This window comes from Bufo bufo, chromosome 1, assembly GCF_905171765.1.
Source record: "Bufo bufo chromosome 1, aBufBuf1.1, whole genome shotgun sequence".
Taxonomy (NCBI): Eukaryota; Metazoa; Chordata; class Amphibia; order Anura; family Bufonidae; genus Bufo; species Bufo bufo.
The window spans coordinates 684020098-684038809 of NC_053389.1; the positions used below are offsets into that span (position 1 = coordinate 684020098).

The following is an 18712-nucleotide window of genomic DNA, read 5'->3' on the forward strand; positions in this document are numbered from 1 at the left end:
CATCGGGGGGCTTCAAATGGGACATGGTGTAAATAAACCAGTCCAGCAAAATCTGCCTTCCAAAAACCACACGGCGCACCTTTCCCTCTACGCCCTACTGTGTGCCCGTACAGTAGTTTACGGCCACATATGGGGTGTTTCTGCAAACTACAGAATCGGGGCAATAAATATAGCATTTTGTTTGGCTGTTAACCCTTGCTTTGTTACTGGAAAAAATGGATTAAAATGGAACATTTGCCAAAAAAATCTAAATTCTCAAAATGTATCTCCATTTGCCAGTAACTCTTGTGCAACACCTAAAGGGTTAACAAAGTTTGTAAAATCAGTTTTGAATACCTTGAGGGGTGTCGTTTCTAGAATGGCGTCAGTTTTGGGTGGTTTCTATTATATAAGCCTCACAAAGTGACTTCAGACCTGAACTGGTCCCTAAAAATTGGGTTTTTGAATATTTCTGAAAAATGTAAAGATTTGCTTCTAAACTTCTAAGCCTTGTAACGTCCCCAAAAACTAAAGTCATTCCCAAAATGATCCAAACATGAAGTAGAAATATGGGAAATGTAAAGTAATAACTATTTTTGGAGGTATTATTATGTATTATAGAAGTAGAGAAATTGAAACTTGGAAATTTGCAATTTTTTTTCAATTTTTTGTAAATTTGGTATTTTTTTATAAATAAAAATTATTTTTTTTTACTCCATTTTACCAGTGTCATGAAGTACAATATGTAATGAAAAAACAATCTCAGAATGGCCTGGATAAGTCAAAGCGTTTTAAAGTGACACTGGTCAGATTTGCAAAAAATGGCCTGGTCCTTAAGGTGAAATAAGGAGTTAAGCCACATTCTTATCAGTAAGATGAGAACTAAGTTTTAATGTGTGCTTATATTGTCAGAGAGCAGAGATGAGGAGCCCTTCAGCTCCCCAAATGACGGAAAAGACAGAAAATCCACAGGCAGCTGGTAGAGCATCTCAGCTATGTACATAAAAAAGGATTCCATATTTTTAACAAAATTGAAAAAATGACTTTTTAGCTCAAAATTTAGCTCAAGTACAATGCAATAATAAATAAATAAGTCCCCAATAGGGCTGAAGTAAACGATTATTTTAGAAATAGAGTATTCTATCGATAATTTTTTACAATTAATCGAGTAATCTAATAAGAAAAAATTAATTGACTGTTCACCTTTATAAAAACTCATCAGATACCCTGCCATCAGTACCCAACACCCTTTGTTCCCCCCTGTGCGATCAGCTCAAGTGCATCATTTCCCAGTGCCATCAGCTCTGTTCCCCCAGTCCCATCAGCACCACTATCCCTCTGTGCCATTAGCTCTGTTCCCCCAGTGCCTTCAGCTCTCCCACACCCCAGTGCCACCAGCTTGCACTCCCAGTGCCACCATCTCCCCCTCCTAGCCATGACACCAGTGACTACTTGCCTTTCCTGCAGGGACGCCGCTCCACAGTTCCTCCATCTTCTTCTCTGCGTGCTGCACTGACGTCACACAGCATCTGGTCATAGTGCACGCTTACGTGCACTATAACCTGACGATGTGTCAGGAAGAAGGTGCGGGCCAGCGGGTAACCACGGAGCGGTAAGTAGTAGCAAGCGCTTCACTCCAGCTCCGTGGTCACATGACAAACGAATCCTCGATGCAAATCATGGAGGATTTTTTTGTGTCGAATTACTCCATTCAATCAAGTAATCGTTTCAGCCCTAGTCCCCAAAGGTGTACATAGCCATTAAGGGTTGAAATGTTGCTTGCCTGTATGCTTTTCAGGGGAAACATAAAGAAGGAAATGGAAGTTGTCGGTGTAACTTTTTTCTTTTACAATACTGTACTGATAGACAAGATGTTACTTGCAAATTGAAGCGAATAGTTGTGTCAACCTCTTTGTGATTCACAGCTCAAGCTAAGATAGAACACTATGTACCAAGAGAGAGTTCTAGTCCAGGAAAGGACTCCAAGTGGAGACTGCGTCAAGCTGAGCAGAAGATCCGGGAGCTGGCTATCAACATCCGCATGAAAGAAGAGCTTATTAAAGAGCTGGTAAAAACTGGTGAGATTTGGACTGCTTTGATCTCAGTTGTTAAACACTTTTTAAATGCACTCAGGCAAGAACAGCACGTCCCTCTAATATTGAGCTGTCAATTCTGTATATTCTTAAATGCAAGATTGACTATGCATTTCATATTTAACTTGCAGATATCCGTCCAAAAAGTAGTCACTCTATGGAATTACACCTTATGGCTAGGTCTGCTGGGTTTCTGTGTAGCGCAAGCGGCTCAACTAATCCTCTGTTGCTATTGTTTGTCCTGATAAGTGCTCAATTTCTACACATTTGGAAAGGAATGAAATTGATATCTGTTAAAAAAAGATGCTTTTGCTCTCAAAGCACAGATTAATACTGCATTCAGTGCCAGGTTTTACATGGGGGGATGTATTGTTCCTGTCCTCCAGTCAGGGGGGGCTCAGGTTCTTCAATAATCCTTTAAACAGCTTCTCCAGGATTTTTATATTGATGGCCCCTGCTTAAGATAAGCCATCAATGTCTGATCGGCAGGGTCCAACTCCCAGCATCCCTGGTGATCAGCTGTTCTGTAGTAGCTCCGGCATCAGAACTACACAGCTACGTCCATTGTGTTATGGATGAAGCTGGTTACTGCAGCATTCAAGTGAATGGGAGGAGGACTGCAGTAAACAGCTCTGATGCCAATTTCCAGAGCCGGAGCTATTGCATAACAGCTAAGTGGGGGTTCTGGGAGTCGGACCCCCGGCAGATAGATGTGGATGATCTATCCTAAAGATAGACCAGGAATATAAATATCCTGTGTTAACCCTTTAAACGGCTTGTGCAGTGATTTGTATTGATGACCTATCCTCAGGATTGGTCATCAATATCTGCTCGGCGGGAGTCCGGCACCCCCACTGATCAGTTGTTTTGAAGAGTTGGTGACGCTCCATGTGAGCACTGCTGCCTGTTCATTACACTGCACATCATCTCAGAAGTGTAGTGTAATGACAAAAACTCGCTCCATTCACTTGAATTCGCTCCACAGGAGACAGCTTGCAATGTAATGACCAGGATGTGGCCCTCACAGAGAGCGCCGCCTCCTCTTCAAACAGCTGATCGGCGGGGTGCCGGGTATTGGACCCCCGCCAGCCTGATATTGATGAACTATCCTTAGAATGGGTTATCATTATGTATGGCCTGCACTGTTCCATGGCCCTGCAAAAAAGATTTAACATGTCCTATTCTTGTCCGCAGTTGTGGACAAGAATGGGCATTTCTATCATAGGGCTGGCCGTTCCATTCCGCAAAATACGGCACACACACGGCTGGTATCTGTGTTTTGCGGACTGCAAAAACGGATACGGTTGTCTGAATGAGCCCTTTAATAGTAAGAACCAAAAAAGAGTGAGTTCGCACTTTCAGTATTTACATGTTGCAACATTACTTACTGCCTTAGTTGTAAATTATTTAATGTGTGTATGTATGTATCAGAATGATGGAATTGATTGTCGGAGGTGGTGAGTTTATAGATAGAGGAGGTGCTATATGAATAGACTCAGGCTGGGGTACAGAGGAGCACACCAATGGAATTAATTTGAGTTACTAATCAATTTATGCAGAACATGTGCTATTACCTCTTTAAATCATAAAGGGATTGTCCCATCTCAACTTTTATGGCATATTGCAAGGATATGCCATAAGCGTCGGATAAGAGCGGGTCCTATCTCCATAACAGGGCCCCTGAAGTGAAAGGGGAGCAGCTGCCTATGCACGGCCACCCTTTTTTCACCACTGTTCGAGTTTTGAGAATAGGAGATTGATCGCTCGCTCGCTCGCTCGCTCGCTCAGAAATCACTTGGGGAGAGGGTGCTGCGCATGTGTAACTGCTCTCCCTGCACTTTGGGGGGCCCCATTCTGGAGGAGCAGGTCCCAGAGGCGGGACCCAGAACTGTCTGACACTTCTGTGATATGCTATAAAAGTTGAAATAAGACAACCCCTTTTAACCACTTCGGTACCGGAGAGTTTACTTCATTACCAAGCGTATTTTTTTGTTCTTCAAAATAGTTGATAGCATGTTTTTGTGAGAGCGTATTTTTCAGAGGCTCCATTTTGAGGCACATATTGCAAATATCTTTATTTTTTTATGGGGGTAAGGACTGTCGGGAAAAAAAACTGCAATTCCGCTATTCTTCTGTTTTAAATTATGCCTTCCACTGCGAAACAGAAATAACAAATTACCTTAATTCTATGGGTTGATACAATAACGGCAATATTAAATATGCATAGTTTTGTTATGTTTTACCACTTTTCCACCATAGCAAGACATTTTATGGAAAAAAAATAGTTCTTATTTTGCTGCATTTAAAGAGCCATCTTTTTCTTTTTCTTTTCTCCATTGATGTAGCCGTATGTGGGCTTCTTTTTTGCAGGATTAATCATATATTCTTTTAATAAAACCAAACTAGATGTTTTAAAATGTTTTGATTGACATTACGTTTGGTTACAGGTAGAGAAGCTCAAGCTATGAATAAGCAGTACTGTATGAAGATATCTGAGCTGGAGGCTGAGGCAGAACAGGCGCGGATGGAAGTTAGCGAGAACCAGCGCCAGCTGCAGGAGCTCGAAGGGAAAGAGACTCGAGATCCAGTTGAAAAATGCAAGGTGCAAGAGTGCCGCAAGAAGATAGCAGCTGCTGAGAGCAAAGTGCAAGTGCGTGTCATTGACATAATGTACAGATTGGGTTGTCAAAACCCTATTTAACCACCTCAGCCCCCAGTGCTTAAACACCCTGAAAGACCAGGCCACTTTTTACACTTCTGACCTACACTACTTTCACCGTTTATTGCTCGGTCATGCAACTTACCACCCAAATGAATTTTACCTCCTTTTCTTCTCACTAATAGAGCTTTCATTTGGTGGTATTTCATTGCTGCTGACATTTTTACTTTTTTTGTTATTAATTGAAATTTAACGATTTTTTTGCAAAAAAATGACATTTTTCACTTTCAGTTGTAAAATTTTGCAAAAAAAACGAGATCCATATATAAATTTTGCGCTAAATTTATTGTTCTACATGTCTTTGATAAAAAAAAAAATGTTTGGGTAAAAAAAAAAATGCTTTGGGTAAAAGTTATAGCGTTTACAAACTATGGTACAAAAATGTGAATTTCCGCTTTTTGAAGCAGCTCTGACTTTCGGAGCACCTGTCATGTTTCCTGAGGTTCTACAATGGCCAGACAGTACAAACATCCCACAAATGACCCCATTTCGGAAAGTACACACCCTAAGGTATTCGCTGATGGGCATAGTGAGTTCATAGAACTTTTTATTTTTTGTCACAAGTTAGCGGAAAATGATGTTTTTTTTTTTTTTTTTTTTTTTTTTTTTTTTTCTTGCAAAGTCTCATATTCCACTAACTTGTGACAAAAAATAAAAACTTCTATGAACTCACTATGCCCATCACGAAATACCTTGGGGTCTCTTCTTTCCAAAATGGGGTCACTTGTGGGGTAGTTATACTGCCCTGGCATTCTAGGGGCCCAAATGTGTGGTAAGTAGGTAAATGACCTGTGAAATCCGAAAGGTGCTCTTTGGAATATGGGCCCCTTTGCCCACCTAGGCTGCAAAAAAGTGTCACACATCTGGTATCTCTGTATTCAGGAGAAGTTGAGGAATGTGTTTTGGGGTGTCATTTTACATATACCCATGCTGGGTGAGATAAATATCTTGGTCAAATGCCAACTTTGTATAAAAAAAAAAGAGATGTTGTCTTTTGCCAAGATATTTCTCTCACCCAGCATGGGTATATGTAAAATGACACCCCAAAACACATTCCCCAACTTCTCCTGAGTACGGAGATACCAGATGTGTGACACTTTTTTGCAGCCTAGGTGGGCAAAGGGGCCCATATTCCAAAGAGCACCTTTCGGATTTCACAGGTCATTTTTTACAGAATTAGATTTTAAACTCCTTACCACACATTTGGGCCCCTAGAATGCCAGGGCAGTATAACTACCCCACAAGTGACCCCATTTTGGAAAGAAGAGACCCCAAGGTATTTCGTGATGGGCATAGTGAGTTCATGGAAGTTTTTATTTTTTGTCACAAGTTAGTGGAATATGAGACTTTGTATGAAAAAAAAAAAAAAAAATAAAAAATCAGCATTTTCCACTAACTTGTGACAAAAAATAAAAAATTCTAGGAACTCGCCATGCCCCTCACGGAATACCTTGGGGTGTCTGTCTTCTTTCCAAAATGGGGTCACTTGTGGGGTAGTTATACTGCCCTGGCATTTTCCAGGGGCCCTAATGTGTGGTAAGTAGGTAAATGACCTGTGAAATCCTAAAGGTGCTCTTTGGAATATGGGCCCCTTTGCCCACCTAGGCTGCAAAAAAGTGTCACACATGTGGTATCGCCGTATTCAGGAGAAGTTGGGGAATGTGTTTTGGGGTGTCATTTTACATATACCCTTGCTGGGTGAGAGAAATATCTTGGCAAAAGACAACTTTTCCCATTTTTTTTATACAAAGTTGGCATTTGACCAAGATATTTCTCTCACCCAGCATGGGTATATGTAAAATGACACCCCAAAACACATTCCCCAACTTCTCCTGAGTACGGCGATACCAGATGTGTGACACTTTTTTGCAGCCTAGATGCGCAAAGGTCCCCAAAGTCCTTTTAGGAGGGCATTTTTAGACATTTGGATACCAGACTTCTTCTCACGCTTTGGGGCCCCTAGAATGCCAGGGCAGTATAAATACCCCACATGTGACCCCATTTTGGAAAGAAGACACCCCAAGGTATTCAATGAGGGGCATGGCGAGTTCATATAAAAAAAAAATTTTTGGCACAAGTTAGCGGAAATTTATATTTTTAATTTTTTTCTCACAAAGTCTCCCGTTCCGCTAACTTGGGACAAAAATTTCAATCTTTCATAGACTCAATATGCCCCTCACGGAATACGTGGGGGTGTCTTCTTTCCGAAATGGGGTCACATGTGGGGTCACTGCCCTGGCATTCTAGGGGCCCTAAAGCGTGAGAAGAAGTCTGGAATATAAATGTCTAAAAAATTTTACGCATTTGGATTCCGTAAGGGGTATGGTGAGTTCATGTGAGATTTTATTTTTTGACACAAGTTAGTGGAATATGAGACTTTGTAAGAAAAAAAAAAAATAATTCCGCTAACTTGGGCCAAAAAAATGTCTGAATGGAGCCTTACAGGGGGGTGATCAATGACAGGGGGGGTGATCAATGACAGGGGGGGTGATCAATGACAGGGGGGTGATCAGGGAGTCTATATGGGGTGATCACCACAGTCATTGATCACCCCCCCTGGAAGGCTCCAGGGAGACGCCTGTATGTGTTTTGCAGATCCGATCCATCTATCAGTGGATCCGTAAAAATCATGCGGACATCTGAATGGAGCTTTACAGGGGGTTGATCAATGACAGGGGGGTAATCAATGACAGGGGGGTGATCAGGGAGTCTATATGGGGTGATAACCACAGTCATTGATCATGCCCCTGTAAGGCTTCATTCAGACGTCCGGATGCGTTTTGCGGATCCGATCCATCTATCAGTGGATCCGTAAAAATCATGCGGACGTCTGAATGGAGCTTTACAGGGGGTTGATCAATGACAGGGGGGTAATCAATGACAGGGGGGTGATCAGGGAGTCTATATGGGGTGATCAGGGGCTAATAAGGGGTTAATAAGTGACGGGGGGGGGGGTGTAGTGTAGTGGTGCTTGGTGCTACTTTACTGAGCTACCTGTGTCCTCTGGTGGTCGATCCAAACAAAGGGGACCACCAGAGGACCAGGTAGCAGGTATATTAGACGCTGTTATCAAAACGGCGTCTAATATACCTGTTAGGGGTTAAAAAAAACACATCTCCAGCCTGCCAGCGAACGATCGCCGCTGGCAGGCTGGAGATCAACTCTCTTACCTTCCGTTCCTGTGAGCGCGCGCGCCTGTGTGCGCGCGTTCACAGGAAATCTCGCGTCTCGCGAGATGACGCATATATGCGTGACTGTGCGCAGAGCTGCCACCTCCGGAACGCGATCCTGCGTTAGGCGGTCCGGAGGTGGTTAAATGTAGTGTAAAAAATGATCATGGAAATTGAAGCTAGTGGATTTCCGGATTGGCATTCCTACTCATTCTTGTGTAGAAAGGCCACATATTTTCACAGCAGACTTCATCTTTTGCAGTGCCTAGGATGAAATCCATGGTGAAGCTTATGCAAAATCTGCATGTTAACACTTCCGGATATTGCAGCACAATAGCCATTAGATCCGCAATTTGATTACATTGCCGCCTCTGAAGTTACCCTAATTGAGAGTGACGGCCTGCCCTTTTGTGGTTACCTCTGCTCTGAGAATGGGGGAGGGCCAGGACCCTGAGATGGGTACTTATGCACTGATAGTTGGAATTAACATGCACGCTAAATGCACTTTCTATTCTTCTCATCCGCACAGGTTCTTAAAGAGAAGAAACGAGCAACAGAAAAATTGGCTTCACTCCCTGTCCAGAGCGTGAGACGTGTTCAAGAACTTGAGAAAAACATCTTGCAAATGAAACAGCAGCAAGGACAGCTACAAAAGAAGCTGAAAGAAGAGACCGATCAGAAGCGGCGTCTGCAGAGTGAGATGCAGAAAAGAAGACACAGGGTGAAGGTGACTGCGTTCGTTTGTACAGCGACATATATACACACACTTTTAGTACAGTCATTTAGACAAGAACCTATATTAATAAAGGGTTTAAAAAGCATCCTTAATCTGCAAGACATACTGAAGACATCTGCAGGGCAAACATGATGTACAGTTAATCACTACAGAACGCAAAGTTATCCTTTTGTCTTTTTTTTTTTAAAAGGGTCCAGTTTCCTTGTTGTGGTAAGAAATGCAAAGTGGGCCTAGAATAGCCCAGCGGGTGGTTAGGTAGGAAGGAGTCCAATTAACAAAAGATCGCCTGCCTTGTCTTTAGGAGCTGGAGTTGAAGCATGAACAACAACAAAAGATACTGAGGATCAAAACGGAGGAAATTGCAGCTTTTCAAAGGAAGAGAAGAAGTGGGAGCAATGGATCAGTTATCAGTCTGGAGCAGCAGCAGGTAGGCTGAGCGGATTTCATGCTCTCTGCTAGAACAGAGCTGGCCTCATCCCAGGGGGCTAGGTAATTGTTCACTACTCACTGTACTTATCTGTTGTGCATTCTTCTTCTTCTTTTTTTCTTTTTTGTGAATCGGAGGCAAAATAATTTTTTTTATTTTTTTTACTTCAATACATTAACCATTCTTAAAACTGCTCTGAGAAATCTTGCTTTTTAGCATCCACATCTTCCTGGACATATGTCATCTATGTCTTATGTGTTGATAGAAAATTGAAGAGCAGAAAAAATGGCTGGATGGTGAAATTGATAAGGTACTTGAGCAGCGCCGTGCCTTGGATGAGTTAGAAGAGGAGCTCAAGAAAAAGGAAGGTATATTGTTTAAAAGAGAAGCACTCCTACAGGAGAAGAATGATTTGGAGATCAAAAGGCTTCGATCCAGCCAGGTGAGATTTGGGATTATTAGGATCGGGACATTCATCATCTTTGTTCATTGAACAGAACTGATATGTCGGCTTAATTCTTGACATTAACAAAGAAGTGAACTCTCGCTTATCAACTATGCTAATGAGTAACTGTCAACACTAAGAAATTGGATCAGTAAGAATGGGCTCTTAAGAACCTTTATAAATATAAAAGTGAAGTTCTTAAGAAAGAAGTAGATGCTACAGAGCACTTAATTATGGTTGATTATAAAAAAAAAATGTTTCTAATGTATAAGGAAGATGAGATTTTTATTTCTTTTTTCATTATCACAACTTATTACATCGCTAAAGGCCCCCATACACATTAGACTCAGCCAAACCCATCATTTTCTGTCGGACCAGCTGACAGTCTTATAGAAGCTCATGACCTAATCTGTCCAAGTAGAGAAGGATCGAGTGCATTGAATTTCAGCACCTGATCTGTGTTTTTCTTGGGAGATAAGCCGCAGCCAGAAGTCTCTGGCAACACTTTTCTCCTCTCTTTCTATTGCAGACATATACACACTTGTTCAAACCATGTTTATGGGGAGGTCTGAAGTTGTAACTTCAGTCACCAGTTAATGTGTTTGGACACCTTAGGACTTCTCTTGAGATCCATTTGTGTACTACCAGATTCAATCGGTCAATGAAAAATGTTTTGTAATTCCATGTGCTAACTAATATGTCATATATCTTCTATATAAAAAGAATCTTCATATAAAAGAGAGGATAAAAAAAAACCATAAAATTAGATTATCCTTCGGGCAGACATAAACACTCCTCTAAGTTCTTTTTATCAAGTATCTTAATTTGATTTGTGCAAGCAGTGAAACAAAGGGACAATTGTATATGCAAAATATATAATCGTTTATTATTTTAACAAACAGACTCGTATACCAAGAGAAACTTAGGATCTTCTGTTATCAAACAGGCTATAGCAATAAAACACGGATTATACAGGAAAATAACTGTTATCCCTTGACTCTGTTTTCCTATGACCAATCAAAAATATATGATATTAATATGATAAAATATGCAGCTCGGCAATCAGACTAAGGAAAATAACTTTCCAAGGGTTTAGTCCTCTTTTCAAATAATGTCAGATCTTCCATTAACAATATGCATCTTTGCTAAGAGAATAATCAGCATTATGGAGACGCCTAACACTATATATTCCCACAGTATGGGAACTCTTGGCTATATACCGAGAGAAATATCTTATTAATATCACGAGTAGTAAACACAAATATACGTTACCGGGTCAAAGGTAGACAGAGTTCAGATGGGACCAGTTCTGAAGAACTTTCCTAGTAATCCAAAAAATCATCTAAGTTTCTTCTGGTAAAGTTTTCTTTTTGATTGAATGGATGGATGGATCTATGGCTTAATATGGATCTATCTGGATCTCCCTTGCTGCTCCGCACACGAGTAATTATTCCCCCCTTTATCTAAGAATCATCCCCTTTAGATTAGGGATTCCCAATCAGGTAAGGTGGGTGTATTCGCATGCTAATAACACCATGATGTCATATTAACTCCTAATATGGTAAAGAACAAATAATGAAATATAATATTGTCCATCTGCCTCCAGATGGCACTGCGGTACTGCAGATGAACATCACAACTTTTAAGCATTAAAACTAAATATCTAATAATACGTTCACATGACTTCCTTGACCTTAATATACATCATTGAGTAAGGTCTTTTCCTGACACTTTTAATTACCTATATCCTGGACTTGTTGGAGTTGGCTGTCTTCTATTTTTTTAATATATATTGGTTGACTTGATGAAAATTTTATATAACGGCTTTAATGCTTGGCATCGGAATTTGTACATTTCACTTATCTACATCCATGAATAACTATTGTTTTGAAATAACATTTACTCTTCTCAGAAATCCAATTAACATAAACTTACTTCAATGTTTCTGTACCTTCTACAATACCTTCTAAATGATAAATACATGGTATAACATATATATAAATCGATACATTGTTACACATAGATAACACATTATATGAATTAATGATTGAAATATGTTATAAACTAAATATACCATACAGAGATATATATATATATAATATAATTATGAATATATAAATTGAACCTCATACAGCAGGTGTGCCTCAAGAATATGAATCCTTATCACGTCATGGCTTATCCATGAAACAACCTTGTTCCCTCCAGACAGACATGTCTTAGGAAGTTGGTATACTCCCCATAGATAAACCCATAACCTTAGCAATAACTTTTAAATACAATGTCTGTTTATGTTCACAATTATTTTTATATAAACTGAACTTGCCATGAACTCATCTTGGCTTCATCAGCCACATAATAGAACTTTGGTTCAGGCTGATTTTATTCTTAAAGGCAATGAGATGAGCATTCATTTTGGTTATTGTATACGTATGAAAATGCACAACAAATAACAATCTGCCGCTGGCAAACCACTATACAGCATAGGGATGACATAGCGATGCATGTAATAGCAGCGGTCTCCTCCGCTAGCAAGCAGGCGATTGCTGGGAGGGACTGCTTCCCTCCCGACAGTCGTCTGCCACATTGGGCTGTGTAATACAGTCTTAAGCCACTGCCAGATATCTCAGGCAGGGGCTTATCTCCTGTAGGAACAAAGATGCTGGCGTGATAAAGTCCATCAGGATCCTTCTTTCCTCCAGCATTTGCTGTCCATAAGACAGGGTTCGGCCATTTTTTCTTCTGTGCATTGGATCCCACATGAAGTACCAGCCACAATATCCACTTATAAATCTAAAAGATTCAGCGGCTCACCCTCTCACCGTATGGATAAGGTGGACACCATCAGGTCCCACCCTCAGGACCAAAATCACCACGTAAATGCCAAACAGAAAAGAAGGGGCACACTCAAAAGGGGTACACTTGATGAAAATGATGCACACTTTATTATTACTAAAACACAACCCCTAAAATCTATAAAACATACAAAGGGCTCAAATGACATACATGCCCTCTAATACTCTGAGGAAATATTCCCATATATCAAAACACCTTTGGTGTTTTGGTACACCTCGGTGTAAAGCCGCACAATTCTGTGTAATGCACAAGTCCCATATACAGATACTCCTATCCCAAAATGATGATGGCTACACCTTCAATGCTGGCACTTGCCACGTTCGTTCACAAAGCCATTAGTCCATCCACATCAATGGTTGGCAATATCCACTTATACAGTACACACTACTTATAGATAATCATTCATCTCCTCTCTGATTTATTTGTAGCTACATTTCTCCTTACGGTCATTACTTGTGAGCAGACAGTTTGTACAAGAAGATGCTACTTACCAGGGGAGAGCTTCACCCCAATTATGTACACACAAGTCCTTGGTGAAAAATGCATGTATTATAATAATTTGCTATTGTACATTTCCCACCCTTGCATGAAAATGGCAGAAAATGATTTATTCATGTCAAACTAATAGTGTCATTCTTAGGGCTCTTTCACACTTGCGTTCTTTTCTTCCAGCATAGAGTTGCGTCGTCGGGGCTCTATGCCGGAAGAATCCTGATCAGTTTTATCCTAATGCATTCTGAATGGAGAGAAATCCGTTCAGGATGCATCAGGATGTCTTCAGTTCCGGACCGGAACGTTTTTTGGCCGGAGAAAATACCGCAGCATGCTGCGCTTTTTGCTCCGGCCAAAATCCTGAACACTTGCCGCAAGGCCGGATCCGGAATTAATGCCCATTGAAAGGCATTAATCCGGATCCGGCCTTAAGCTAAACGTTGTTTCGGCGCATTGCCGGATCCAACGTTTAGCTTTTTCTGAATGGTTACCATGGCTGCCGGGACGCTAAAGTCCTGGCAGCCATGGTAAAGTGTAGTGGGGAGCGGAGGAGCAGTATACTTACCGTCCGTGCGGCTCCCCGGGCGCTCCAGAGTGACGTCAGGGCGCCCCACGCGCATGGATGACGGGATCGCATGGGCACGTCATCCATGCGCATGGGGCGCTCTGATGTCATTCTGGAGCGCCCCGGGAGCCGCACGGACGGTAAGTATACTGCTCCCCACTACTACTATGGCAACCAGGACTTTAATAGCGTCCTGGCTGCGATAGTAACACTGAACGCATTTGATCCGGACAACGCAAGTGTGAAAGAGCCTTTATAATGCAGTGTGTGTGTGTGTGTGTGTGTTTTGTTTTTTTCTAGTATATTATATGACTTGTGAATATATATATTTTTTGCCTCATTTGAAAGAGCTGTCTATTGACAATGATCACGATGTCATGTGTTCTGCTTCTAATTCAATGACAGACAATGTATCTCTGTTCAAACATTATACAATTGTGTTGGCACTGTGTTTTTCTGTAAAACAAATTGTTCTTATTTTTGATTGGTCTTTTCTGCAACGTTTAGGCTTTGAGCAACGATATTGTCAGGGTGTCTAGCCGCATTGAAGATTTAGAGAAGGAGTTGTCAGAAAAAAATGGTCAGCTTCGCCAGGGCAGCGCTTGTGACCAGCAACGTATACGAGATGAAATCAACAATCTGAGACACGAGAAGGAGCTGCTGTTAAAGCAGAGGGTGGACATAGATGATAAGCTACGCCAAGGCAACCTACTTTCGGCTGAGGTGGTTTTCTTTAGTATATGTTCTGTGGGGTTTGATGCCATTAATAACAAGTCTTCACACTATAGTCTAATCTGTTTTATGGGATTACAATATTGATTGCCTACCTGTAGGATAGGCTATCCATATCATATTGGTAGGGGTCGGATTCTTGGAAACCGACGATCGGCTGTTGGAAGGGTCCACAGTGTTTGGGTGAGTGCTGTAGTCCTCACACCTGCAGACCCTACACTAGTAACAGATGTGCTGCATATTGTATTGAATGGGACTAGCGGCAAGTGTCTGACCCCACTGATCTGATATTGATAACCTATACTAAGGATTGACCATCAGTACTGTACTCCTGGAAAACTCCTTTATGCACATGATCGTATGTATTTTGCGGTCCACAAAATGTGGATCTGCAAAATACGGATGACATTCATGTTGCATTTGCTTTATTTTATAGCAAAATATATCCAGCTCACCTGTTCCACTCCATAGGCGTGCAAGGAACCTGGATCAGGGAAACACTTTCACAAAAAAAACACATTCACTATGGATAAAATCCATTCTCTTTATTATAATCCTTTAAAATTCCATGAGCTGATCAGAAAGCTTTACGGTCTACACGTTTCAACAATCTGTCTTAGGCCCCTTTCACACGGGTGAGTATTCTGCGCGGGTTGAACGCATTGCACCCGCACTGAATCCTGACCCATTAATTTCTATGGGGCTGTGCACACGAGCTGTGATTTTCACGCATCACTTGTGCGTTGCGTGAAAATCGCAGCATGCTCCTCTTTGTGCGTTTTTCACGTAACGCAGGCCCCATACAAATGAATAGGGTTGCGTGAAAATCGCAAGCATCCGCAAGCAAGTGCGGATGCGGTGCGATTTTTACTCATGGTTGCTAGGTGACGATCGGGATGGGGACCCGATCATCATTATTATTTCCCCTTATAACATGGTTATAAGGGAAAATAATAGCTTTCTGAATACAGAATGCATAGTAAAATAGGGCTGGAGGGGTTAAAAAATAAAATGTAACTCGCCTTAATCCACTTGTTCGCGCAGCCGGCATCTCTTCTGTCTTCATCTGTGAGAAATAGGACCTTTGATGACGTCACTACGCTCATGACATGATCCATCACCATGGTGATGGACCATGTGATGAACGCAGTGACGTCATCAAAGGTCCTATTTCTCACAGATGAAGACAGAAGAGAAGCTGGGCTGCGCGAACAAGTGGATTAAGGTGAGTTACATTTTATTTTTTAACCCCTCCAGCCCTATTTTACTATGCATTCTGTATTCAGAAAGCTATTATTTTCCCTTATAACCATGTTATAAGGGGAAATAATAATGATGATCGGGTCCCCATCCCGATCGTCACCTAGCAACCATGAGCTATTATTTTCCCTTATAACCATGTTATAACAGGAAATAATACAATCTACACTACAACTAACCCAAACCTGAACTTCTGTGAAGAAGTTCGGATCTGGGTACCACAGTCGGTTTTTTATCACGCGCGTGCAAAACACATTGCACCCGCGCGATAAAAACTGAACATCGGAACGCAATCGCAGTCAAAACTCACTGCAATTGCGTTCCTACTCGCGCGGGTTTGCCGCAATACATCGGGACGCATCCGGACCTAATCCAGACACGCCCGTGTGAAAGAGGCCTTGGGGTACTTTCGCACTAGCGTTTAAGTTTTCCGGTATTAAGTTCCGTCATAGGGGCTCAGTACCGGGAAAAAAAACGCTTCAGTTTTGTCCCCATTCAGTGTCTATGGGGACAAAACTGAACAAAACGCTCCAAAATGCATTTCATTCTGTTTAGTTGCGTTCCCAGACCGGAGAGCAAACCGCAACATGTTGTATTTTGCTTTCCGTCCTGGGATGCAGAGCAAGACGGATCCAGCATTACCCCCAATGCAACTCAATGGGGACGGATCAGTTTTCTCTGCCACAATAGACTTTCTGATAATCTGACTTTCAATGGGGGTAATGTCGGATCCGTCTTGGCAATTTTAAAGATAATACAACCGGATCCGTTCATAACGGATGCAGACGGTTGCATTATCAGTAACGGAAGCGTTTTTGCTGGACCCTGCCGGATCTAGCAAAAACGCTAGTGTGAAAGTAGCCTTATTCATGACCACACTGTGTAGCCAAATTTTCTGGTTTAACAAAACTCTTCACCCACCTCAGACACTCCTCCATTACCATGTGTGAATAATCACCAAATTGGAATTGGGGGGGGGGGGGGGGGGGCAGGAGGGGATTGGTGACATCATAAAATACAAAACTCCTTGCAAAGACAAGCTTCTACAAAAGGAAAAATGAATCAACACTCACATACAGTCGTACAGAATACAGATCAATATTCAAAGATGAGATTGTGTCTATTATTCATGCCCTTTGGAATCCTGGTATGCAATAAGAAGATCCAAAAAGACTCCCCATTATAAAGCAGTCTCTTTAGATCTCCTCCTTGCAATGTTTTTTAAACCCTTTCAATACCAGTGACTTCAAGATCTGCTGTGTTACCTCTATGTACGTCTCTAAAATTTCGAGACTACCTTCAAGTTTGAGATGTCTGAAAGGTGTTTCCTTACTCTGGTTTTCAAACTGTTTGAAGTGCAGCACACACATTGAACGTTACAGCTGCTGCAGGTGGCTAAATAAATCACATTGCTTGTGTTAGGCTGAGTTCACACGAGCATGTCCGGATGCGTTGCGGCAAACCCACGCGAGTAGGTACCCAATTGCAGTCAGTTTTGACTGCGATTGCGTTCCGTTGTTCAGTTTTTATCGCACGGGTGCAATGCGTTTTGCACGCGCGTGATAAAAAACAGACTGTGGTACCCAGACCCGAACTTCTTCACTGAAGTTCAGGTTTGGGTTCTGTGTTGTGTAGATGTTATTATTTTCCCTTATAACATGGTTATAAGGGAAAATAATAGCATTCTTTAATACAGAATGCATAGTATGTGGTCAATTGAGGGTTAAAAAATAATTAACTCACCTTCTTCTCTTGATCACGTAGCTGCCGGTCTCTTCTTACTTCTTTAATCATGAGCTGCCGGCTAAAGGACCTGTGGGACGTCACTGAGCTCATCACATGGTCCAATCACATGATCCATCACCACAGTGTGCCTAATGTGATTTACCGTATTTAGCCACCTGCAGCAGCTGTAACGTTCAATATGTGGGTTGCACTTCAAACAGTTTGAAAACCAGAGTAAGGCTACTTTCACACTGGTGTTTCTGGGTCCGCCTGTGAGATCCGTTTCAGGGCTCTCGCAAGCGGCCCAAAACGGATCAGTTCAGCCCCAATGCATTCTGAATGGATAAAGATCCGCTCAGAATGCGTCTGTTTGGCTCCGTTCAGCCTCCATTCCGCTCTGGAGGCGGACACCAAAACGCTGCTTGCAGTGTTTTGATGTCCGTCTGACGATGCGGAGCCAAACAGATCCGTCCTGACTTACAATGTAAGTCTATGGGGACGGATCAGTTTTTTTTTTTCATGGTAATGCAAACGGATCCGTTCTGAACGGATCTAAGCGTTTGCATTATAGGTGCGGATCCGTCTGTGCAGATACCAAACGGATCCGCAGCTAACGCAGGTGTGAAAGTAGCCTTAGGAAACACCTTTCAGACATCTCAAACTTGAAGGTAGTCTCGACATTTTAGAGACGTACATAGAGGTTGGAGTCACTGGTATTGAAAGGGTTTAAAAAAACATTGCAAGGAGGAGGTCTAGAGACTGCTTTATAATGGGGAATCTTTTTGGATCTTCTTATTGCATACCAGGATTCCAAAGGGCATGAATAATAGACACAATCTCATCTTTGAATATTGATCTGTATTCTGTACGACTGTATGTGAGTGTTGATTCATTTTTCCTTTTGTAGAAGCTTGTCTTTGCAAGGAGTTTTGTATTTTATGATGTCACCAAACCCCTCCCCCCCCCCCCCCCAATTCCAATTTGGTGATTATTCACACATGGTAATGGAGGAGTGTCTGAGGTGGGTGAAGGGTTTTTTAAACCAGAAGATTTGGCTACACAGTGTGGTCATGAATAAAACAGATTGTCGAAGCGCTTAGACCGTAAAACTTTTCTGATCAGCTCATGGAGTTTTAAAGGGTTATAATAAAGAGAATGGATTTTTTCCGTAGTTCATGTGCTGGATTTTTCCGTATTTTATTTATTTATTTTTTTCCAAGAATCCGTTTTATTTTGTTATGGCCCATTGACTTCAGTGGGTCTGTGGTCTGCATTTTGCAGTCCAGTATAAGACATGTTCTATCTTTTGCGGACTGCACATATGGATGCGGAAAGAACATGGATGATCCGTGTTTTATCCGTATGTTCATTCCACAAAAAGTTAGAACATGTCCTATTCTTGACCGCAAAATGTGAACCACAGACCCACTGAAGTCAATGGGTCCGCAAAAGAAAGCAGATGCAACACGGACGTAATACGTATCTTTGCGGATCTGCATTTTGAAGACTGCAAAAT

The 18712-nt window shown here is 41.7% G+C and overlaps 1 protein-coding gene across 2 annotated transcripts in view; it reads left to right on the forward strand.

The window, feature by feature from the left end:
- KIF7 (kinesin family member 7) overlaps positions 1 to 18712 on the forward strand; it is a 71266-nt gene that overhangs the window by 47039 nt on the left and 5515 nt on the right. For both annotated transcript variants that reach the window (XM_040414153.1, XM_040414154.1), the window contains exons 10-15: positions 1905 to 2057; positions 4520 to 4722; positions 8491 to 8688; positions 8999 to 9124; positions 9390 to 9566; positions 13987 to 14202. In XM_040414153.1, the coding sequence (XP_040270087.1) occupies positions 1905 to 2057; positions 4520 to 4722; positions 8491 to 8688; positions 8999 to 9124; positions 9390 to 9566; positions 13987 to 14202 (1073 nt within the window). The remainder of the gene's footprint in view (positions 1 to 1904; positions 2058 to 4519; positions 4723 to 8490; positions 8689 to 8998; positions 9125 to 9389; positions 9567 to 13986; positions 14203 to 18712) is intronic.